At 38.5% G+C, this 26510-nt stretch overlaps 1 protein-coding gene across 1 annotated transcript in view; it reads left to right on the plus strand.

The window, feature by feature from the left end:
• The first annotated feature begins 221 nt into the window (after positions 1-221).
• LOC117422309 (latent-transforming growth factor beta-binding protein 2-like) overlaps positions 222-26510 on the plus strand; it is a 96831-nt gene continuing 70542 nt past the window's right edge. Inside the window, exons 1-3 of the mRNA XM_058987902.1 lie at positions 222-1387; positions 6316-6386; positions 19402-19687. Coding sequence (XP_058843885.1) covers positions 831-1387; positions 6316-6386; positions 19402-19687 — 914 coding nt within the window. The 5' untranslated portion in view covers positions 222-830. The remainder of the gene's footprint in view (positions 1388-6315; positions 6387-19401; positions 19688-26510) is intronic.

A 26510-nucleotide genomic window follows, 5' to 3' on the forward strand; every position in this document is an offset into this window, starting at 1 on the left:
CGTCTACTGCATCACCCAGATGTCACTGCTTACTTTCCCTCTCTCAGCAAAACAAGCAACACAAGCTAAGACTGTAACTTAAACACTTATTTTTCCTATATGCATTTTTTTTTTAGATTGGCTTTAAGTTAACGTCAGTGTTTTGAGAGAGAGAGAGAGAGAGAGAGAGAGAGAGAGAGAGAGAGAGAGAGAGAGAGAGAGAGAGTGTCTTCTGGGCATGCAAGAATCAAAAAGACAAAAAAGTGGGAGTTACCAAAAATAAAACCCATGCAAACCCTCAAGAATTTCCCGGTGACTTCAGATCCAAGGAGGTGGTCAGAGCTGCAGGAGCACAATTTAAACTGCAAGGCAACTTTCACTTGAAACTGTGGAGCTAGTTTAGCATTGGGAAAACACATCTCTTCCAAAACTTTTAAGTTCTTAGAAAACTTTATTTTTTTTGTTAGGCTAAGGGACAGAACAGGCGGGTATAAAAGCTGGACAGTTTATGCACAAACAGCAAGAAAGCGCTTAGCATTTTAGAGTTTAGCTTGTTTACATTTTTAATTCGATATTTAGTAAACTGAAGTGAACGTTTCCTAATCTAAAATAAATATAATGAACGCGATAACCTGTGCATTATGAAACGGAATAATCTAACAGTTCAGCTCCCTCTTCTTCGCCTTTCTTTTTCTTGAAGAAATATTACGATTCGTAAAAAAAAAGTTTAGGGAGGTTTTGAGTGCAGGTGACTTTAGTTAGAATTACATTTTGTTAAGAGTAATTGAAAACAGCTGCAATTTCAGACACATATTGGATAATTGCTACAGCGTTTTCTTTTTGTTTTTTGTATGTTCGGATTAAGAATGGACCGATTGAGGATTTTAGTTCTAATGGTGTTAGTCACAATGCCGCTTGCACTTTGTGACTCTCAAAGGGATTCTGGAGGAAGACTCGAGAGCACAGGTACACGAGATACCTGGAGCCAGGCGCGAGCCAGGAGTCAGGGCAATAATTACTCAGCTAGAGTGCATGGTGCAAGTCTGTATCGCACGAATGGTCCTGTTACATCCCGGGTATTTAACCCTTCACATTCTCATACCAACGGTTCTCATTCGGGAAGGGCAAATAATCCAGTACCAGCCCAGCAGAATAGAAATCTGCTGTCAAAGCAAGAAAGTAAACCTGCAGTCCCAGTGAAAAGCATCGTCCCTACGGCACCGCCAGTAAAGGATGCTTTACCCCAGGAGAGTGGCGCTACCATAGCCAGAGAGGCAATCCCAGCATCACTGAAACAGCGAGTGGTGGCTTATTCCTCCCGGCTCAGAACCAGGCAGATTGCCAGACCGAACCCTGCTAACAATGGAGACTCCAAACAGAAGACTGCAGCACCTAGACGTCCTGTGGGGTAAGCAATCACGTTTATGCTGGCATCGACTTGTATATGCAAATGTTATTGCATTAAATTGAAGTGTTCTTGCATTATTGCTAGATTATTGCATGTTATTGGTTCATAGGTGAAGCTACTTTAGACCCCACTAGTGTGGTGCAGACATATTCGGTGTTTAAATGTGTTGAGGTTAAATACAGGTCTGTTTAAGCAGATGTGTATGTAACCTCTCACTGTTGCATTAGTACTGTTCTACAGTATGTAATATATAGATAACTATCTCTTACTAATATTTGCAGGTTTTTAAATACATTATTGCAGACACATTGTTTACAGCTGATCTATAAACACAGATGGCATATCTATTGAATGTTTATTAACATATAACTAAACTGGGATCAGTTGTTAATTGCATATCAATGAAATACTTTATGGCACTCAAAATAGGTAGCCAGATCCTACTGGTCTTAGCCTAAGGGCTTAAATACGCTGAGCAGTGCTGAAATGTCAAAAGAATAACTGAATATAGTATAAATGAATACAAAAGAATACTATCTCATAGAACTATACAGTGCATTATGGACATTTAGTCAGCAACTTAGTAGCACTGTGTATATCCTTAGACCACCAGATGCCCCCCCCCCCCCCCCCCCCAAAAATTGAGAAATACCCAGCAGTTACGGTAATAAGTGGGCACACACATTGACAACATTAGTTCTCAGTTAGTCATATGTTTAGTCTGAATCTGATTTCATTCATTCAAATGACCCAGACGCTCTTGATGTACACACATCTCAGGTACACTTTCACTCTTCAAATTGGTTTGTATGACACATTTCCTTTTATTATTGTGGTTGGCATCTGGACAATGCCAATATCCTGACTCACTTAGCTCTCATTTCTACCCTCAGGGGGGCAGAAAGCTCCCTCTTGTACTGCTGTGTACTTTATGTGTAGCAAAGACCGATTGAAACATGTTCGCTGATGACTAAAAGCAATTACTGTGCAGTAATGTTGCTGCAATATCCCACTGTATCCAGCTAACAGGATGCCGTGTACAGTAGTACTGTGGCAGAACGTTATTTGCAGGAATTAAACTAAAACAAATGTGACATCTGCACTGAATCTGGCTGGATATACCCCTTTTCATGAGATTTCTTAACAGTCTCTGTTTTCTGCCTCAAACGGTCACATTTTTTGGCTTCGTTCTTGAATTTGCCGCTGTCATTTTACCTACGGTATAAGGCATTTTAAACCAGGCTTTGTATGCTTGTGAGCCCAATGATGAAATCCTCCTTAAATCTCAAACCTTCACATTTGTACTTTACTGTGGATTACATTCCTCCCATTCTGGAGTCATTAGCACCTTAAGCTTTGTTTTTCTTCAGAAAGGATCAGCCTATTTATTTCTTTTGGTTTTATGTTCGGATTGTACGTGGGTTTTTGCATTTTAATCCATTTTAATAGAAAAGTGCTTGTCAAAAATGTCACTTTCATATGTGCTCAGTTATTCAGCCTTTTCCTAAGCTCCTTGACCGCGTCAATTCTTGTTTCACTTACTATTTTATTTAAACAGTTTACACCTGGCATGCATAACACAACTTATAGGGCTAACTAGCAATTGAAAACAACTTAAAAAAATACCTTTTACAGTTTAAGACAAAATCATTCTGCTTTTGATGTCTTAGAATATTCCTTTTAGAAAACTGTAGCCTAGCTTCTTGTATCTAGAATTCAATTCGGGTTATAATCGATTGGTACATAGGTCAGTGGTAAGAAATAGCCTGACACATTTGAATACTGCGTGAAGTGTTCGCTCCTGTTTTATTTGATTCATTCTGCAACCATGGGTTTGTGTTCAACAAAACTGATATGGTTTTCCTGCTTTTCACATGGTTTTGATAAGGTGTTGACTTTTATCCTGAATATTTCAGTGTAACTTGGATAAGTCCCAGCCCTGTCCATCTATTAAGGGATATAGATGGATTCAAAAATAAGCTCCCATCCTTACTTGATACATATTTTCAAAATTAACTGTATATAGTTTCTCCAGTGGCTGTATAAGCAAATCATACTGTGTTCAGGTTTAAAAAGCTGTGTTGTTGGTTGTTTATCAAAATGTTATAGAAAACAAGTGCTTTGGGGTTGTTAGACATATCAAATCCACATCTCTTGTGCATTTCTCACATGGGCTTTCTGAAATATAGTCACATTTAATACTTAGCTGAAGTTAATGTTTGATTTTACAGCAGAACTTCAACATGCTTTCATTGCATTCCTAGGTTCTCTGCAGTGCCCCCTAGAGGCAATTGAAGGTTGTTATACTTCCCTTCTCTCAAACACTGCTTCAGGATATAAAAAAAAATGATAATTGTACTCCCCACAAGTCTAGTAGTTGCAGCGGCACGCCATTTTTATTGCAAGTTTAACATCACACCAGTGAAGTTATTTAGGTAAAGTGAAGTTGGCATTTACTGTAGTACAAGCGAGACCATAACAAGTGAAGAATTGGTATAAGAAAAATATCGAAATAAAGTGATTTGTAGATTCCTGTTTGAGAAACATCTGTTCTTTTTTTTCCTACTTTTTAGCACACCCCTGCAGAAAGATTTAACATTACCTTTATCTTTATCGTCTAATAAAACGCAAAACTTTCATTCGAGTAAAACGGCCATGTGGATTTGGAATAAACCATCTGCTTGAAGTCTAACCATAATATCATCCTAGCATTGAAAACTAACAATCATTTAACCCTGCAGCATGCGTTCAGCAAAAATTTACTGTAACCTTTAGCAGCTCAGGAAACCATAGAGGAAACAACTTTTCCAGATCTGTATACATTACGAAGAGAAATAAGCTGTGCCTAAAATAACCCCTTTATTCAAAAATTAATTGCTGGGGTTGAACGTTTTTATGGGTTTCATCTGGAGTTCTGAAGGTGTCTTTCAACATGGGGGAAACTCTTAAGGGTTTGCATTCTTCTGATTATTGTTACATGAACAGAGAGCAAGGATCAAATAGGAGGCAGCCCAGTGGTCTCGCCTCGGAGCCAAAAGGTCTGGTTTGCAAATGTTCAGGATCCCAAAGCATCTGTTCACGTTTGTGTTATGTATTTATTTACAGTCAAATCTAATGATAATAACTGGTCAACAGACTATGTGAAACTTATTTTTACAGGTGCAATAGGCATTTTTGTGGGATTCTGTCCTGTCCCCTGTTAGTCAGATGAGATGAGGTTAAGTGTTCTAAAACCACGTTTGCATTGCGGTTAAGACGCTTGCTTGCAGTGTGCAGGGTCGCCAGTTCACGCCCAGCCTCCTCCCTGTTACATAGGCTTATAGTGGTTTCCAACTCCTGGTGATTTAAGTTGAAGAATATATAACGGTACATGCAGAGTTATAGATAGGTGGTCCTTCATACAGGTCTTACTTTTTCAATCATTTAACAGAGAGCCTAAATGAGACAAAATATAGCATCTTGTTCCCATGAGTGCCTTGAGGATTTGTACGCACACTGAAGTATAAACAGTTTTGCAACAATTCCATTAGACAAGCATTTTTCTTAACATGCGACTTTCAAAGTGTGAGTAAACTTCTCCCTGGTGGATATATTATTTTATTTTCAGGAGAAAGTTTTTCCAACTGTTGGGTCCAAGATGTTAACATGGTGCTGTATCAAAGTTTGATTTGACTTGTAAGAAAATAGCGTCTTGGTATATTGAGTGAATAAGCAGATGCATTAGTCTTTCAAATAAGCAGGTGTCAAACCTGGTATCCTGTTTGGAACTCACTCCAGAATCATCACTTCCATTATGGTGAAAGGGTTTTGTTGGAGACAAGCCAATATCGCTCAGGCAAAAGCCTGTATAAATCTCTTTGAAAAGATTAATAGCAAAATGGATGTTTATTCAAGCCCTTCTACTTATTTAAGGGGTGCCAAAACAAAATAAATATATTATATATTTAAGAGTTTGGATCCTGGGCTTTGAGGCTCACTTCCTAAGCAAGTTCATAAGAGATCAACAGCTTTGCATGTGTGACAACGCTCTGATGAACAGACCAGATTGCTTTCAGGATTCATAATTCAGAAGCCATTCATATTGGTAAGAAATGCTTCAATCTCTGCCACTGGTTTAAGGGAGCTACTGTACAAAGTATGAGGTCACTTTCCAATTGCTTGACTTCTGTTTACCGCCTGTCTTCACCCCAGCTCTCCACTGTAGGTATTTCCATCTGTTTCAAATGAATGAATAGGGAGGGATAAGGTTAGATCCCTACCAGGTTAACCAGCACTTGTGCAGGATTTCACTCACTAAAATAATGTTAATGTACAGAACTGGTTTCGCCTTTGCATTGTGTCTGCTGATGCAGGATTAATCGATTGCACTGTACTGTCCACTTTAAAATGCTGTTTTTACTGGGAACATACATGGCGATTTGGTGGTTTATAAAATGTTCAGCGCTCATTGGGAAGGGGATTAAAAAATATGGTTGAAGGATTGCATGTTACAGTTTTAAACTTGTAACGGTTTATTGACTGTTTTGAGGAAAGACTTACTTTCTAATAGAACAGAAGTAATGTTCTATTCAATAATTTAACAGCAATGCAGCATCTTGTGTATAGCCTCAATAAACAACAGATGCAATACATAAGAGACAATGGGTATTATGAAGTGCTGATAGTTACATGCATGACTTCATATTTGTTGTAATTACTGTAAATCAGATTTGGTTAATTCATTTCTACTAGGTATGTTCAGACTTGCCCATTGTAAATACAGTATTCTAGAAGCCTGGAGATTCTAGCCCATTGTAAATACAGTATTCTAGAAGCCTGCAGATTCTAGCCCATTGTAAATACAGTATTCTAGAAGCTTGAAGCCTGTGCAGATGTAGGAGGACCTGTCTTGAACCGTTGCTGAAGTGTTGTGTTCTTTGACTTCCCAGACCCAATGTGTGTGGAGGACGCTGCTGCACGGGATGGGCCATGGCTCCCAGCACGAATCGATGCATAAAACGTAAGTACCTGACTTTGAAAATCCCAGAAACACAAGCGCCTCTTGGGTACACGCTCTAGGCAGATCTTTTATTAAATAATAGTACAAATAAAATTACAGTAAATCACTAATCCTGTTGCTTCTGTAATATCTCTGAGCCAATAAAATAAAAAAAAGAACTCTGACCTGACCACTGGTACTAGTATCCGTGTATAAATGATGTGTTGCAGAATAAGCATCTGTAACACAGGCTTCTGAGGCGGGATACTGAAATGACTGATGAAACCCGTTTTAGTCTGTCATAACTGCTATGTGAAGTTAAACTTTGTGACATCACAGCTGCCTGCCGCTACATGCCAAAATGCCAAAACAGTAGTGATCAGTTTTGCAAATGGGAAAATAAAGGGCTCACTTCTTGACATTGCATAACTGTGTGTGAAACTTAAAACAAGCTGTTCTAGAGTACGAGGGAAATGTTCCGTGTGAAGGGAAAAGGGAATTCCAGTGCAAAGCAGTGCAGACCCAAGCCAGTGAGGATTTCTGTTGACCTTAATCTTGCCTTTCTTTTGAAAATGTAATGTAGTTCTTTTATATAATCCGTATCCGCTTATTTATAGCCTGGGGCAATTTGAATAAGGTCAAGTGCCAACTAATAAGACAAGATTCACTTTCAATTGGTTTCATTTAATCCTTGTGTATTTATTGGGCCATTCAATGGATACAATTAAAAATAATAATGTACCCCCCTATGGTCCAGTTTGCTGGTTTCCATGGGATTTTATTGAATTCTTCTTTTTCGAACTGCTTATAAAAGCATAGTAAAGTGTAGTAAAGCGTAGGAAAGCATTGTAAAGCCCTGAAAGGCATGGTAAATTATATAAAATAAACTGGAAAACTATGGGAAAAGCTTGGGAAAACTGCAAAAATACCTTTATAACAGAAAGTCCACATTTAAGATTCCTTTAACAAATAGAGGCTGGATCATTGACAGGGAAGTGTTTTTCTGAATGGGTGCAGTGCAGAGCCAAAGGTTGTGCCAGCCAGTTGTGTTCACTTCTAACATTAGTGTCAAAATACCCATGAAACATCATTGATAAACAACATTGTGGTGGGAATGACCCCAATCCAGTTTAATCCAGCAATAAAGAGCCCCCCCACGAACTGTGGTAATTTAGCAACAGATCTTCAGAAATACAGTACAGTGGTGCAGAGGTTTACATTTCAACAATCAAGTGTTGTATAAAATCAGACATTTCATCTTAAGTTATTTATTCAGTTGCATATACTAACCATTATACCATCATTAGTCTATGCATAAACAGTAATTCCCTTCACAAAGCAATTTGGAAAAATCTGTTCAAATCGGGATTAAGTGTAAAGGATACGTGTTCATCATGGCCTATTGTTAGTTTCATAATCAGCCCGTCTAATGAACTGTGTCTTTGTGTGCCCATTTGAGTTCTTTTTAATTTTAAAAGAAATTCAGAAACGCCCTGTAATACAAAGACACTATTCTTGTTTCCTTATCTCTTTTGACGAGTTTAAAGCTACTAAGAAAATGATGCAGGGTGAGATGCCAGATTGAAGTTCGTTTCAGGATATCATTTTTCATCGCTCCACCTAGCTCAAAGATGTAATGACCGAAAAGTATCAGTTCTTGAAATGTGCACATCAAGCAGTCTTTAACATACCAGTGCTTTTATTAGCTAATAAAAAAAGTCTTGTGTTGTAAGAAGGCTTTGAACTGAGGGGCCAATTCATTTCTGTATCCTAAGGATACTTGGGTAGTGCTAATCGGAGGTGCCTGTTGCAGTTATTTTAGGTACTATAGCTCATGTAGCTGATTTCCCGTTCGCTTTCTGATGAACTTTCAGGATGGCTTGAGTCATGCTAACTTTTCCTGAGGAAGCCAAATTCTCGCATCAGTATATATAATGAGCTGCCAGTATTATCTTCATTATGCATTAGTGTCTGTTAGCACTGACATTTTATTTAAAAAAGGAACTGGAAAGGTGAACATGATGTGAACGCAGGAGTTCTTACTGTGCAAGATTAAACAGGCTTGTCTTGTTTTAGCAGTTGTTTTCCCATACTAGCTTCAACATATATCCGATTTGCTTTGCAGGGCATTTATTCTAAATGAAGCATGGTTACCCACAATTACAATGTAAACTAAACCCTCTATTAGTTTTTGTAATAAACATTGTTTACAGCAGTGGTTCTCAACTGGGGGGTGCAGACTGTATCCTGGGGGGAGGGGGGGTGCAGACTGTATCCTGGGGGGGAGGGGGGGTGCGCAGACTGTATCCTGGGGGGGTGCAGACTGTATCCTGGGGGAGCTCAGACTGTTTGAAGGGCGTTTGAAGGTTCAGGGTTTTAAAAAAAAACCAATTACATCTTAACCTAGGCTATATCGTATAACAGGCAGATGCTTTATTTGGTCTTTATGGCTGTTTTGATTGGATCACCATTAATGCTTCCACCAATCAAAGGGTTGCATACAGTACTCCTAGCGATCCCGCCCTCTGTCAGACTGATATACAGAACAGATTAAAGAAGCGCTGGACAACAGAAATAATGTATCAGATATCAAAGTGGATATCAGAATGGCAGTGATGAAGCAAATTTGCTTGAAAACATTAAATGTAGACCAGACATTTCCATCAATGGATTTAAAAAATGTGGAATTGATGATGCGATCAGAAACCCAGAGGCACTGTAAACTACCCCTGCTGCTGTAGTAGGAATGTTCTTTCTTATTATTTTGTGTGTGTGTATTTATTTATTTATTTATTTATTTTACAAGGGTTTAATTAACAGCCAAAATTGTTTGTGTTAGACTTGTTGAAAGTCTGTAACAAACTGGTTGATTGTTATTGTCGATAGGTTGTAGATACTACTATTAATGCAGGCATCGTGCAGGTATCGCGAAGTCCAGAAACAAAACAAAACGTTAAAACGTTTTGCACCGTATAAAACTGTGCTGATTTTGCCAGTGCTTGCTAGTCTATTAACCAGTTTGAAATGATTTCGAAGCTTTCGTTTTGGCTTTATTGTTAAAGATTTCACACGTGGCAATACTGCCCTAGAATTACTGCATGGTAGTACTGTCATCGTTCCACTGTGTTATGTTGTGAACCATAGTTTTAAAACTGAGAGATAGCAAATGCTTATCGTAAAAGTTTACTGGTGAAGGGCCATATAAGAATGATAAATACTGTAATTGATTAGGTGGCCTTCTATGTTGTTCTCCAAGTTGCTGCAGTTACAGTGTAGATGCTATAATGAGTTACTGTAAATGAGACATATTTAATTAAGTAAACATTTATTAAATTAAAATATAAATGAAAAACTGACATTTTTTGTGAACTTGCTGTGAAAAAATCCCCAAACATAGCAAATCTGCTGAATTTAATACCAGCCAAACTGTCCCGGTATACACTATATATGAACTTAAAACAAATCTTTATGCTGACACCTCCAGGCATGTCAAGGTTTGTAGATGCCGCTGTGCATCGGACTGGTGCCTTTTAAGCTTGCATATTTTTGGTTGAAGTCCGCTGCCATCTGGTAATGTATGTTGTTTATCAGCTTACTAGGTGGTGTCCACAAGTGTTGGTCACAATCGGTAAACTATAATTTAAGTTTGCTCTTATTGCAGTGACCCCCCCAAAAAAACAAAACACAGCAGTGACATACAGAGAAGCCACAGGCATGTTGGAATTTTTACCAGTATATGTACATTGTGTGTGTGTGTGTGTGTGTGTGTGTGTGTGTGTGTGTGTGTGTGTGTGTGTGTATGTGTTGGTGGGGGCGGGGCGGGGGAATGGCACCAAGTACCACAGACCACAGACAAGAAGATTTTGATTTTAAACTGCAAATGACACGAATGGGCTCTTAATGATAACCCCCCAAAACATACACTTCAATACAAAGTCTTTTACCTCTAAATCTTTGACCCCAAATCAGGACAAATGTAATTGCACATAAATGAGAATCTTATATTTTGGACACTGGCATTAAAACTAATGTGACTGGCTGGCATACAAGGGTAGGAAAACCCTTTAAAAGAAACTTAATGCACATGGCTCTGTCAGTGTTAAAAGAACTGTAGCTTTGATCTTTGATTTGGTTTTTAATCAAGTTTGCCTGTTGCATTTCCTCAATGTGTTTTCAAGTCTTTTTTTTTAAATATAATTGGATAATAAAAATATGCTCTCATACATAGGTGCTTTACAGCTACAGCACCATGACTAAATCTATGTATTGGGATGTGGATTTGTTGTGACATTTGTAATGTTTCTTGCAGCGTGACTTCAGAACACCGTAGTGTAGTAGAGCCTGGAAACACCACAGTGACAAGGTTAGGAAATAAAATAGTGTGGTAGGCTTCAGTGCTTCAAATTTCATGGCACTAAAGCACCTGGCCTGTTTGGATGTATTTACAGTAACACAGCTTTTTCATCTAAAATGCTCCTTCAAACAGAATAGTGATTTATCCAGGAAGAACTGAATTTGCAGAGTTTGAACGTCTCTTTTTTTTTTTTTTTTTTTTTTAACCCTTTCAGTTCTGCCGGGACCTCAAGTTCTTATCTCAGTGCCATTTAGAGTTCTTAAAGTACCGGTGGGACTTTATAGTCCCTTACCAAAATATGTGTACAAAATATTCCTTCTCTTAATTGTGACTTCAATTCACATTCTTCAGCTTGACCAAATTAATTCATGACTGAAAGGATTATTAACCAAAATCCTTTTGGTAACATCATCAACAGCCCCCCCCCCCCCCCCCCCCCTCTATTGTACAGAGTGGTTGTTTTTTTCAGGATGTACAGGTTTTTCAAAACCCCACTCACTCTCCAAGAGCTATCCTCACTCACATGTTAGTGTTTTACAGCTGGCTGCTGCACACAGTGTTTTTATAAGTCTAGGTGCAAACATAAAAGCAATTCTATTTCTTTATTTTAGAAATGATGTAACTAGTACAAGTCGTTGATGGAGCACATCTGGCAAAGTTCAGCAGGCTGCAGGTACACATCTGTTCTTTCAAATCCAGCATTCCTAACACAAGTTATGCAAGTTTAAAAAAAAAAAAAAACAATGAAAAAATAATGAAATACAGTTACACTTATGGATGTTTTTTTACTTCAGTTTAAAACAAATTCATGCAAATTAAGAGAACTTAACTAATGAAGAAATGAACTAATGAGGGCCCCTGCCATATTCTGAAGGCACTCAAATTAGGCAGTTGAGGTTTTTCATTGTATACCTGTCGTAAAACAAAATGGGGAAAACTTAAATGAAACAAGTAGACACATTTTGTTGACTAAAGGCACTTGGCAAAACCTCTGTGTATTTTTTCAAGTTTTACTTGTTTTTAAGAAGACTGCAGTGAAGCTGATCAGTTAAGTAGATATAAGCACAGTTACTGCATTATTACTATATGGATAGCTGATCACAGTTACAATGAAGCTTTAGTCCAATTGCTGGATACGCTATTCTATTTTTCACATATTTTAAATGTTCAAGATATTTCAGTTGCTTCCAAGTGAATATCAGCATTCATGCTTCCAGTTGTTATTGATTTAAACTTCTTGGCACCAACTCTGCTTGTGTCAGGCATTCTCATGACTATTATTATTATCATTATTATTATTGTTATTATTAGTGGGTGTTTCCAAAGATGAGCTGCTGATTTTGTGGTATTCTCTGTATAATCTCTAAATAAATAAGCCTAGAAATAAGACTGAATCCTCTTTTCAACCGGAACTGTGACAAACCACTAAATAAATAACAAAGTCTGCCACAATGATCAAACACTACATTAATAAACATTCCCATCTCTAAACCTACCACCTAATTGATTTAAATTCTTGTTTGTTTTCTTTTTTATGCCAAATGTAATCACTTGCAGGTACTTGATTGAAATAATGTCAAGTAATGTATGAAGCTGTATAGGCGGCTGATCCTTAACCAGTAGCTTTTCTTGCGTATCTCTGGTTCCTTTCAGTTGAACTTTTTGGACAGGTTTGACAATAAAACTGCAGCCTTTCTGGCACCCAGGAAGTTAGCAGTCATTACGAATACCTGTATATACTCTTTACTCGGCATGTCCTGTATTTAGGACAATACTAACAGCATATTGGGCTTAATGTATCCAGCACCAATAATGCCTGAAAATCCCCAAATCTTCGCATCATGGTATAAGGGTGCTGTAATCCTGCTGCACAACTCAGAAAATGTAAGTGAAATGGAGAAAGAGATGCTTATTGACTTTTTGTAAAATCACATTGCAATGTACAATTTTCAGAATGAGGTGTGAGGAAAATGTGAAAAACATTGAACACAGTATATTACTAGGTAGTTAGTAAGACTGGCATAAAGGTTAGCAATAATGCAAATTTGTCATGCTCACTCTCCTGCTCAAAAAGGGGCTTAATAACTTGGCAGATGTAGGTACTGCTTGCAGGAAAAAACATTTAGAGCAGCCTGGAATGATGAGTAGTGATGATAAAGTGTAGCTTGATTTAATAATATGTGCTAGATATCCTGGGGAGTCTAAGATTCTAGAGCTCTGTATAATAGATCACGTTTGGCACATGCTGGTGCTCTTAAAGAATTGAAGGTTCCACAGCCAAATTAAATAAAATAGGATATCTATATATATACAGTATTATTTTTTGGAAACACAGGAAGGAAATTTACAATAATGTTTTTTCTTTAAAATATAAATAGGTACATTCATAAACTTATATGGTACTGCTTAAATACTACCACCATAAAGGGTGTAAGTTCTAGTTTGCTGAACGTTGAGAAAATAATGTGGTGCCGCCTTCTAATTTCAAAAACAGAATGCTAAGCATTTTCTCTACAATATGACGAAAACAATATGAAGCATTACAGTAATTACAGTTTTATTACCCATACTGTTTTGTAATTTAGACCCCACAATACAGCACAACAAGCATGCTGTTTTATGTGCAGCTAAAGGAAGAAAAGCAACAATTAACATCGTATCTGACGTCAGCATTTCTGAATTGATTTACCCTGTAGCTGACCGATGATGCCACAAGAAAGAAAATTAAAGTCTATAAAAAAAACAGATCAAAGATCCCTTTATATGAAAGGAAGTACAGTATTTCTCAAGCTTTCTTAGACAGTCCCATATCAAGTTGAATAAAGTTGCTTTTTGATTGCATTCCAGCTTTCTTTGGCCTGCTGGGCTGCTTAGGGCCCCCTTCCAACCTTAAAATAACTTTTTCATGCATCAAGTCTGCTTCAGCTTCCAAATGAAAATCTTACCCTGTTTCAGAATTCCTTCTTAATTTGATCATATTCATACTGTTATTGGAAAAAGATTTAAACCTTCCACTTTGGAGACACCGTTCGTAATCTTGTACTGTATGTTTAGGTTTACATGCCAAATGCGCCTCCAAGTTCTTTGTTACAATTTCTTAAATTGGGTAACGTCATATGCAGAACATATTAAGAAGTAGCTTGATGTGAAATCTGTAAACCACATGCAGAGGGAGCTGCTTCTAATCTAAACCAATGGCTTCCCTTGTGAACACTCTAGTTGTGTTTACTGGTGCCTGAAGGTTAGAATAGTCTTTAGTGTTTGGCTATATTGTTCACTATACGGCAGCTACCTGGACAATTGTGGTATGTTTCCTGGATCTCTTGAGATACAAAGTCTAATGACCACTGAAGCATTCTGTACACCCCCCAAGACATTGGTGTGGCAAGGCCAGGATAACAGGACCCTGGAGAACAGCTAAGAGCACGAGCGGTTAGTAGTTCAGAGAGATAACTCAACCTGACATTTGGGAGAGCTTTATAGGCCATTGGAGGGACCTTGTAATCAATACAAGACCGTAGCAGGAGCCAATGTAATTGAGCTAAGGCTGAGGTAATGGGTTGGATGTGCCCAGTGTGGGTTATGATCCTTGAAGCTGCTTTTTAAACCAGCTGTAATCTGTCAGCGATATACAAAGTTCAACCGGCATATAGTACAACATATTGAAAACTGGCAAGAGACAACCCAGATCACTTCCAACTGTGACATCAAGTAGCTTCCGATCACTGTTCTGTGATAGTGAATATATTAGTCAGGGCGATTGGAAAGGGGAAGCAAACCTGTTCATGACATTTCCACATTTACTTTTAGAACAGAGTCTTATATGCCATGCTTGTTTTGATCACCTGCAAATTTAGTTTATTCTAATTTATTTTGATTTTATACGTCAAGCCTTCTGCTGTGATGGTTTTCCATTTGCGTCGCTTGAATTCCAAGAGGTTGACACCCATGTTTAAAACATTACTCAAAGACATTCACAGTTTTGAACATATCCATGTCATATTTGATTTATTCTACCAAAATGCCGTGTGGTTTAACATATGGAGATGATTTTTAATCGTTGAGTGTAAATATTTGAAACTCCCATAGTTTTCGGCTTTACCTAATGCAGAAATATTTTTATGAAAAGATCGTTAAACAGCGATACGAGACACAAGGTATAGATTGCACAATGAGGTTGATTGTTCCATGACCTGCAAATAACACATTTTCACATGGAACACTTTTCTTTATCCCCATAGGCCCAATTCTGCTAAATGCAGCATGTCATGCTGTATATCAATTACTCTCTAAAGGTCTTCTACTAATATATAGAAGTTGTTTTGAAATGTATTTACTGGTTTCAAAGCATTTCTGTTTTGGTGAATTGTTACTTTACATAGACCACATGCTACTCCTTACAGAAATGCGCTATACTCTACTTGGTTAAAGCATAAGAAAGTCAAGGACATAATAGTGAAAGCATGGTAAAGCACTTTCTAAGCATTTAATGTATATTGTGTCAATGTGTCAAAAGATAATTAACGAACTAGCCAAACAGCACAAGAAAAACAAAGCAGACTTGACACATTATTCTCCCCTAATATGTTAGTCTTTTATGAAAGTAATTTGATTTTAAAAAGCTGTGTGCTGTACCCAAGAAACAAAAATATCACAACCTCAAACTGAACTGTGGAACATTCAGTAAATGTTGTGAATAACAAAGATAAAAAAAAAAACATTTTTAAAGAAATAGACTCCTAGGTGATATCGTAGTCTACCAAAAAGGTGAAATAAATGTGTGTTGTGTTGAAGAGCCGTAAAATAAATCATATACATTTTGTCAGATATTAAAGTTCAATTTGTATTTTATTCTATTTGAATTTCAAGCTGTTTTTTAGTTTTGAAAATGTTTAGTAAAGGTATTTAGGGATTGTTCCCAGCATTCTTAAACTGGGACTTCATTTGATTGTAATGCCATGCTCCTTCTCTATCGCAATGGTTCTAATGTGGTCTCTTCAGCCTAGGGAAATGGAAATAGAGATTTTATAAAAAAAATATATATTTTGCATAAAAAAGTATTCTATTAGACAAATGCTTCAATCATGCATCTTTCCTTGCTGAAACATTCCCCAACTGGACCTGAAGCTTCTTCAGTTTCAGTCAGTCATTGATTACAGATATATTACACCTGGACTCTAATTGGATATAATTGACCAATGCTGCAAAATGATATTACAATGAATAAAACGTACAAAGCAGCTATTGAAGTGAATGTTATATCTATGACGCACCACAGGAAACAGACGAATTGAAATCGGAGCGATGTAAAGCAGACAGTTGAATGAGGCTATTGTGAAAGTGAAACGGGATACGCAATTCTAAATTCAGTAGAAAAAAAGTCATAAGCCTGTAGTGCGCAACAAAAATATTCTTAATATCAATTCAGTAAAATATTCATTGCTGACACTCGCAGGTTTTGCATCAATCCTAATCTTGACTCGCAGAATAGCATGTGAAATTGTGTCTGAAATGGAGTTTGAAAAAACTAAGTGGATGATGTTTAAACACAGGTTTGAGCTTAATGAGGCTCTTGGGTAGTCAAACATAAATGGCAGGGGGGGGGGGGGTCATTTGTGAACCTGAATGAAGAGAACATTTAAGGGAGTTCTTAATGGACTTCGCATTAACATTCTTCATTAACCTCCAAAATCCGCAAGCACTTGTATTCGAGTGCCCTACAGACATGGGGCCTTTTTTTAGAAAATGGCTAGCATTGTTGATCATGTGGGCTCCTACAACCACTGCATTGTAGCCATATGAGGATGCACCAGGGGGTCAAAGATGATAAATAAAGATAGAGACGTCCAGGCTGAGAAAATAAATACATGGGACAATCATTGCCAGCTTATACGGTGTAGACAACCTCCACATAAAACAAGGTGCTCGGGGGCTGCCCTCCATTTATCTTGTCTGCTCTCATTAAAAAAGAGAAGGCGTAAACTATTTTAATGCTCTAAACAGCAGTGGTCTGAATAAACCTGCTCTCATCAGTGGTGTTTGATGAAAAAAACTCCTTCAGCAATATAGAAATCTTCAGAAGTGGGGGTGGGGGGGTGTGACTGCCAGGAAGCAATGGTGTAAACTGTTTAGGTGGAATACAGTAAGAAAAGGCATGGTAGAAAGAAAAGCAAGCATATACTGTAGCATATTCCACAGTGGTACCTGAGGTAGAACCCGTTGTATTGAAGAATTTCCATACCTGTGAAAAAAACACTCGACCCAGGCAAAATATACTTAGAACAATATAGATTTTGGAACAAAAGTCAAGTGTTCCCTGTTTAGCTGCATTTATTATAGCAGAAGAGGAGCCAGAGTTTGTGCTCTGCCAAGGGGAAATTACTTTTCTAGATTAGCCAGTTGCTTGCTATAAATGTTGATTTGCTGGAGTTATTTGGAAATGGATGGGTGTATGATCCGAAGATGCTTTCATTGATGATGGTTTCCGTTTTATATGGTCTTGTAATACCACAGCTGATGGTCTGGCTTAATGTATAATGCAGGCTTTGAGGAGCTTGTTAAGGAAGTTTTACAGGGCTTGCAAACTAGTGTGACGTGCAGCTGTCGCTGATTTGTTCAGGACTGTTACCCTGAAATGAAAGACCTCTCTCCCAACCACTGGCCACCTTGTTTTGAGAGCTGCACATTCATCCTGGATATATAATATAATGGAGGCAGTTGAAAAGTTTTGCAACAATTCATTTCTTAAAAAAAAAAAAAAAAAGGAAATGTGTGTCTTTGATCATCAGTGTTTTCTTCTGTTTCTTTCCTGCCTGCCTCTCCTGCCTTTTTATATCACGTCAAAAGAGACCCCCGTGATTCCAACTGCCCCACCTGGGTGGGCATCGTCCTGGCTTTCAAACTGCAGAGAAACGTGTTTGTTCTAAATTCTTTTCTGCAGGTAAAAACTGGAAGGCTGCAATGTAGTGTATTACATGCAAGTTGTAGTGTAGTTTGTATAAATTAATCCTGCTATAGGAAACACACATCAGGAAGCCCTGCTGCACTGGTAGGTTAAGCTCCTTAAAGCTGCTCCAACACAAGTTTCTTTCCAGGAACCAATGGAATACACAGATGCTTTGTAAGCTCTGGTTATAATAATGTTGTAATTACATCTTGACTAGCAAACATCGCTTACTGACTGCAATGCACTGCTATTAAACACATGTCATATCCTATAGACAAGATAGGTTTGTTTATTAAATGTTATGGTTATGCCATACCAGATGTTTTTATTGTTCCTCCTAACATCTTCCAAAAGAGGAAGCTCAGCTGGTTTTATCATAAAGTTGTATTATAAACTCATCTCTTGGAATAGAAGCCAACAATGAAATGATGGATTGCGAGCATGCATAAAGAGACTTGGAAGAATATGTGCGCTCTGCTTGCTTGTATTTCGCACAGGACTGTGGGTGCAAAAAAAAAAAAATCACAGCCACAATTGCTGGAAACGTTGCAGGTAGAAGTAAATATTTTAACTGCTCCAGAAAGAAAAACAAAAGGAAGCAAGTTTATTTCTGCACTGTTTTCTTCTGCTGTAAATGTTCAGCATCTGTGTCAATAAAAAATAAGAGCCAGTTAAAATGCCACTGCCTTGGGCAAACCAGGACTGTTAGTTTTAGCACAGAAAGATGTGACCTGATTTATAGTGTATTGGGATCACATGAGAGCCTTCCCAGGGTGTCATCCAGGAGATATATGAATTGAAAAAGCCTTCTGGGATAAGGACTTCCTTTTAAAGAGCATTTCATGGCACAGGGCAGCAGGCAACTCGCAAACAAGGTTGCTGTTTTACAATCATACACCAAATGGAAGTACTGTGAACACAACACCCAGGAGCATTTCATTAAAATAGAATACATTTATAATGGTAGCTGACCATGTATAAACCTATATGTATGGTTTTAATTCGAGGTCGGCACTGGTACCCGAAAAACCCGAGTTTTAAATTACCCGACCCGACCATTATTAATTTCAGAAGCGCGGGTCTGGCTGGTGTAATAAAGACAATGTTAAAAAACAAGCTTTGCATAATGCCTTTTCTCAACTGACAGGATGTCAATATTTTACACAAAACAATAACACACATTATTATTATTATTATTATTATTATTATTATTATTTTGATGTTTCCAGTGCTATAACAGGTTACACACATCTACAGATCTGAAGGGACTAAATGTATGTGTACTATATAATATTTAAATATGTATCATGCACTTAAAACATTAATATATGTGATTTTATTTTTATTATTATTATTTTTTTTAATCATTACCCGAAAAAGTCCCGGGTATCAGGGTGTTTTTCACGACGGGTACCTGGTTCCGATTTTCTACCCGTGCCAACTTCTAGTTTGAATATATTTTACTGGGCTTTGGCTTATATACTTTAGTGTTCTTTCTTCCACTGATATGAAAATGTACATTTTGTACCTACATAAGAAAAGGCTAATTTTAAACCCAACCATTTCTACCAACTCAATTATTTATCAGTTCCATCTGGTCATATGGCACTGGTATAAATCATTGTTATAGCATAAATATCCGGTTATGGACGTTGATCTACAGTAGTAAATGCCTAAACGTTTAATAAAAGTGCAATCTGTTGTATTTTAAGGGGGTCATTTTCTTTGATTTCCAGCTGATTGCAACCCACCTTGCCAGAACAGGGGCTCCTGCAGCCGACCCCAGACCTGTGTTTGTCGCTCTGGGTTCCAGGGCTCCCGGTGTGAAGAGAGGGCCCCTGAGCAGGTATATGTCCTAGATGGCTCATCTAGGGTCTATCAGCCTGTCCGTCCCGCCACATCCTCATCAGACAGGAGAAAAACAGGAAATACCCAGAGAAGGAACGTCACAAGGAGTCAGACTGAGAGCACTGCCCAGGCTTCCAGACAACAGCCTGTGTCCACAGGCCAAGGGCCTTCCACGTAAGTAAATTACCATTTTTTTTCTTGGGAACAAGCAATCTTAGTTTTAATTAATTGCGTTTTCAACCCAAGGGAAAAAAAATCAATTGAAAGGTCTGATTTTATAACAGTGTGGAGAAAATAGGACTGGAATAATTCAAAACATCATCTGACCTTGGAAAATTGCTTTGCTTGGAGGTTACAAAGAAACATTCTGTAAGCACTAAATACAGAGGCTTAAGTCACAGGTATTAAACACAGAAATTACAGTGGATGACTCAAAACAACCCCACGGTCTGAACTCTGAACATAAGGGTATTTATGCTTTAGTTAATCCAAATGTAGCCAACTTAGGGCCTGGATGGTTAAAAAACAAAGAAAGACTTTATCCCCCTGATGGCTCGCTTTCAACTTTTTGTTTTTAATCTCATACTGGTATATTTCCTTCCTATGGTGAGGCATGTGCAATATACAAGGTCTGTAGACTATTCGGCTACTACGTCTGCCAGTCAAGTACAGTAAACTATGGGTACTTGCTTGAAACAGAGGGAAACACTGAGAGTTTGTCCCAGTTGACATCAACTGGAAACAACGTCAATCCAACATATTCTACGTTTCCTAGAGTCAAAGCCTCAAAGTTGACAGGCATGTTCTTACTGGTAAATGAAAATGCACCACTGCCTATCTGGTGTCTGTTGCGAGTTTCTGTGATACTGGGCTGAAGTTTGGTTTTATTCAGGTGGTATGTTTTGAAGTGTTTGAAGTTATGGATGAATTCTGAGCAGCCCCCCCCCACCACCCCCTGTATAATTACTCCAGCAGCCTTTTTCATTGCCGATGCAGTATGCCATTGATGTCAATCCCTCTGCAAGCTTTTGACATTAATAAGACCGTTGTCCACTTCTTCTCTAACACAGAACATGAAGGTCTTTGAGTTTGCTCAAGTCAGCTTTTAATATAACAGTGTTGGCTCTGAAAGATACAGTAAATAAGTTGTGGGAGTCAGCTGTGTTTTGATTAGACCGGCCAAGACCCGCACGTACAAGCAGGGTGCCAGGCATTTCCTATGAACATGCCCAGGATGCAGGCCCTTTGCCCTCTCACTTCTGACAGTTCTTGCCACTTTTACGCAGAGATAAGCTGATGAAGTGCATCCTGGGAGGAGCAGGAGATGAGGTCATGGAGACCTGGTGAGGAAGATGGCTCACAGCTGCGGGGCCTCTGCTTCTCGCTGGCAATCATTAACCACCCCGAGTTAAGTGGTTGTGATGGCCCTGTGGCAGGCTCTACTGCACACTGGGAAGGGTATGGGGGGGGGGGGACCCTGTCTGTTCCGAGGTGAGATGTTACTAAGAATTTAAATATTTGTTTAACAAGAGAGTTTTTCGCAGGGAGTGTTTTTTAACCTTTATGATCCTTTTTCTCCCTGGTGGTCCACCCTGCTGTTTCCGGAGGAGGTGTGTGCAGTTATCCCTGCAGAACATTTTTTATGAGAAGAGACAGTAATGTAATGCGTATGGTTACATGTCTTCCTATGAGATCAGGATTGTTTTATTTTTGAAAGCCACACAGCAACACAGCACCTGTGTTGTGAGTTTAAATGGGAATGTACAGCTAGGGGTTATGGGCTGTGAGTGATGACCTGAGTTAATTCTCCATGCTAATTTTTGTTTTAGCCAGATCAACTTTCTTCCACTTTATGGACAGGTCTAGGTTGAGTGAGCTGTGGCTAAAGTCAAAGCCCACAATCTTCTAATCCAAAAAGTGTGTTATTGACAAATTCAGTTATATTCTTGGTGGGCTTATACTTTTTACCCATGCATCTCCTAGAAGAATTCTAATGAATTAATTGGTTCTTATCTTGCAGTTCTTTTTAAATTGTACTTGCGTTGAATTGGTTCCTGGATTCAATAAATTAACTACTGCTTTACAGAGCCTATCAAGAAGCTACTTGCTCTTGTATCGTAACATTGATTATCCACATGTTGTGATTTTCATTGGTTTTGATCTCACAGAAGTAAGCTAAGTACTTCAAAGTGGACTAACACAGACAACTGAGACAAATCTGGTAAATATTTTTCTTATGTAACAATCAAACTAGTATTTTTAATGCCAAACCCCAATTACAATATCCTGACTACGGTACACAGCAGCAGAGCACATGTCTTTTCCAATAACAGTACAATGTCAGAAGTCAGAAGTGGTTAAAGAAATGTTAAACACAAAACCACATCGAATGTGTCTGCCTTGTAGCGAGTCATGGGTACTATTGTAATGAGATTGGACAGCAGGTGCTGTTTATCTGTAGAATCTGTAAATAATTACACAGAACCCTTTGGAAATATGCACAGAACAAGATAACACTTAAACATGTAAAGCAATGCTTTACTTATTGCCTAAATCTTGTATGTGATTCATTGCTTTTCTTATTCGATGGGATGTTATATAATTGATCCGATAAGTTAAGCAAATATCCCTGGAGTGTTTGTGGAAACTGACGGGAAGCTGCAGAAACAGCACGATGTCTCAAATATCAGGGGCTAATTCCAGAGACTGGCTCCTCCATCGCCAGGAGTGCAGGAGCAATTTGAGGTCAGGGAGGAACTTGAATAGAGTGCCAAGCCCAAATTCACAAGTAAGTGGCGCAGCCGCTGAGCAGATTAGAGGGATCCTGCTGCTTTATCCCCCACCTCAAAGCTTCAGTTAACCCAGACCTTAAAGAGAGAAAGTAAGAGTAAATGTCCTGAACGCTTTTAGTAACACTGTTTTGTTCCACTAGAATCTCAGGTCCGGATTTTGGTGTTTCTGTTTTAAGTACGTGGCCGAGCTGTGCCACTACAATAATACCTTGGTGGCCAGTCACTTTTTTCCTAAGCATAGCCAGCTTCAGAGGCCTCGTGTCGGTTCCAGTGGACATCTTATACATCTTGCTTCCTGTTTTACTGGTTCAGGGTCATGCAGTTGACAATGACTGACCTGTAATCAGAATCCATGTTAAATTTTATTCCCCAGTTCTCAGCTCTCACCAGTTGGCCACTGTTTCAATATTCTTTTACCATAGTACAGTATACTGCATCTAGTAAAGCGCTTTGTGATGGTGGTCCACTATGAAAGGTGCTATATAACATGAAGATTGATTGAAAGATTGATATACCAGAGTACATACAGGAGGAGATGCATCATTTCTATGGATGGTGAAGGCAAATCCCCCCCCCCCGCCCCACCCCACCCCCACCTCCAAATTTGTTTACTTAAGGCTTGGGATAAATTCAAGTTTAGATTTTTCATGGAATCCATGCAGCATGAATTTTTCAAGACAAATCTGTCACATGACAGCAAGCTCATCATGTCTCTTGAGATGGAATAAGGTCTAGAGAACAGTGGTGAAGTCAAGCCAGAATGCTGTTCCAGTGCTATCTTCTGTAGGCAGCTGTGCTGTAGTTGCATAATAGGCAAGCTAAGTCACATGACTGGCATCTATCGCACAACTGTCTGATTCAAGATGGAGAGAGACACTTTGGAAATACTTGTAGAAATAAGATAAATGCATTGCCTGTAATATCTGTTTCTAGAAGTTCAGTGTACAAATAAAATGTGAATTTGTATTTGAATTCTTGTTTAAGCGAATTAATATTTTAGTGGTGTTCTGGTACCTTCAGATTTTACATCCCAACAGTGGGTCAAAACCATTGTCTGAGCCACTACTTTGTTGAATCTGATCCTTGCGCTGAACAAATCTGATGCTGTTCAAGGTTTTGCCAGCACACTGAACTAATCTTGTCTTTCCTGGCTCCTGGCAGTGTAAACTCTATAGTGGACCCCTTAATATCTTAGTCCTGTCTTTTCTTGTTTTTTTAATATAGCTCTTTGCTACATCAGTTACTTAATAGGGTCCAGTCTTAGCATGTGCAGTTTGCTGGCCTTTTGGATATCTCCCAGTATTGCAAATGAGAAGCTTTTAGCGTGACGCTTTCCCCCCCTATCATTAAAATTCCTTCCCTAGAGGGGCTAATAGCCAGCTCACATTGAAACAATGCTTGAATAATTCAACTTGCATTGTCCCATTCTAAAGCAGAGCAATTTTACTGTGCAGATCGCTTTGAGGGGATCTACATGGTAATTGCATATGAAAAGCACTGTACATGTGAAATTAGATGTTTTTTTTTTGTTTTACGGTAAGAACTCGGTGCATTTTTGGATGACAATGTAGCTGGCATGTCTATTTTTGTTATAATGGGAAAAGAAGCAGGCCTCTTTTTAGGGGAGGTGGGAAAACCAGAGCTTGAGATAATAACCCTGGCCAGTAAAGCCAGCACGAGCTGCTTAACAAGAAGCAGACATTGATGAGCAGTGGCTGTGGGTGAATTCACAGCTGCTACAGGACATCCTCTTTCAGCAGGTGTTATTACCAGACACTGGGGACTGAAGGAGCCCTGCAATGGGAAAGCTTGCAAGCGATGATCAGCCTGGCACTACATAACATGGCAATTGCAAATGAAACCAGCTAGCATAGTATACTTACAGTTAGGAGAACACTTTAAATCAAGACATTGAAATTAGATTAGTCTTAGATATACAGTAAATTAGGTTTGAAATGAACTATTTCTAGCTTTAAAGCACTGTGTACATCATTTATGCTTACATTGACACAGTACCTATGGTGTTATAAACAGCTTTCTAAAGAACTGCAAGCTCGGAGATTTCACTGCAAAACGAATCAGTCAGTGTCATTTTGGTCTCTTGTATGTGAAATAATAAAAAAATGCAGCAGAATGGACAAAACATGTGCTGTTATTCAGTATGAGTTTCAAAGCTGCACAGTGTTTTGGCTCTCGGCATGTGTCCAGCCTCGCAGGGTTGTGTGTTGATGTGGTGGATCATAGACAGGGTTAAGGATGTGCTCGTGAACATTGAACTCGCTGTGTCTAAACACTGAAAAATAAATATACATATCCCCAGGCCCTACAGTCATTCGCGGTGTTGAAAGGTTCTTCCTTGTGATTCAGAAATTCCCATCCCCACAGTCCCTCACAGGCATGTGGCTTTTTATTAGGGTCAGTGCCACTGGAACGCCCCGATTACTGCTGGGACACAGATACGGGCAGGAGTATGCTTGTTATCTTGTATTAAGAATCTTATACTCCATCCCGTGATCTACATAGCAGAAACTAAAACTCCTATATTTACCAATTAAAATTCATTTTACTTTCCCACTAATTCAGCATTATTAAGTCTTAACTGCTGTATTCTAATCTGACCTGTCAAATAACTAAAGCCTTTTTTAAAGAATTTGGTACAGGTTGACCAAGGTCAGCTGGGCACTCTTTACTGAAGCTATAGTAAAAGCTATAGCTGTGATTTCCCCATACTGTGCTAGTCCTGATATTAAGAACGGTTCCTAATTAAGTAATAACACACCAGTGGAATACAATATTCCTGAGTGCAAGAACAAGTCATCTCACAATACCAAAGTCTTGTAGCTTAAACAGTATCAAAGCATCAACCATCTTCAAACAGTAAAATGGTACATCATCAGGGAAGGACCCTGTTAAACTCCTATTACAATCGCAGACTGTCAGAAAAGGAGGGTTGAAAATTGGTGCAAAAAGCAGTTAGAATGTCTGTACTTTAAGCTGACTCTAAAGCCCCCAACATTTTAACGTAAGATTTATACCGGAGTGTACATAGAATGCAATAAGTAATAACTATGATTCAGCACACTATACATTATTCATTTGCTAAGTAACATGAAGGTCGCAGAAAGTGCTTTTCAAACACACATCCTGCCAGTTATTATTTCAAACAACAAATCAAAAGGAATTGATATCAAACTAAGCTATAAGCTCCTTTTAATATAAATAAGCACAATAGGTCAGAAGGAGGGGAGTTGGAGTTGCTTTTTGAAAAATGCCCAGCAGGGTTTATGGAACAGTGGAACAAACTTTCGTATTACTTTTCAACCCTTGACATTTCTCTCAGTCTGATCCACCCTATTGTTTAGAGCAGTCACAGCTGGAGGAAATGCAGGCTTCCCCGCATCGAATGGCTGTCAGAGTCAGTGCCAGTTCCAGGGTCAGCAGCATGCTCTTGTTTAGTGGCATGAAGTTGCCATTGATGCTTTGGTGCTTTGGGGCAGTCACTCACTTTTATTGTTGATTGGTAAAACACAGTTGCCAGAGGACAATAGCAAGTTTAAAAACTTTTTTTTTGTGTGTGTTTAAATCCTGCAATGCCAAATCCGTCTAGTTTTTATAAGACCTAGAATAACCAGTTATCCAATTGGAAGTTGGTTAGAACATTCTTTAGCACAATCTAATGAGAGTAACGTAGTCTATTCATCTTGTGTCATTTGTAAATGGATCATTGTGATCTTGTTCATGATATTTATTAATTGTTATTCTCCTTCTTCTAAAACAAATTGCATTTTACAACCGTGTTTTCACATTTGGGAAGTATTCAATGTTGGTGCACAAAAGTGTGTGGTTTGATGTGCCAAAAAAAACAGAACATCAGGATTCTACTTTTTATTTACAGTAACATACACAGATACCTGGTATTCAGGCAACAGTATTTGACAGCCCCCTTTAAAATATGTTTGTGTAAGTATCAAGCAGAACGTCTAGGAGCTTGGATGAAACATGGAACTCTCAATAGTCTGCCTGGCGGGGGTGGGGGGCTGGGTGAAGAGAAAACATAAATACAATGAAGCGGGCTATGTTTGGTTTACGAGGGTGCATTTATTTATTTGGTCATGCAGAAGGAATGGAAGGACCAAACGATCATTTAATAGGCACAATATAATTTAATATGTTTTGCTAGGATTCAGGAATCTTGCATTTTACAA

Source organism: Acipenser ruthenus, chromosome 15, assembly GCF_902713425.1.
Source record: "Acipenser ruthenus chromosome 15, fAciRut3.2 maternal haplotype, whole genome shotgun sequence".
NCBI classification, from domain to species: Eukaryota; Metazoa; Chordata; class Actinopteri; order Acipenseriformes; family Acipenseridae; genus Acipenser; species Acipenser ruthenus.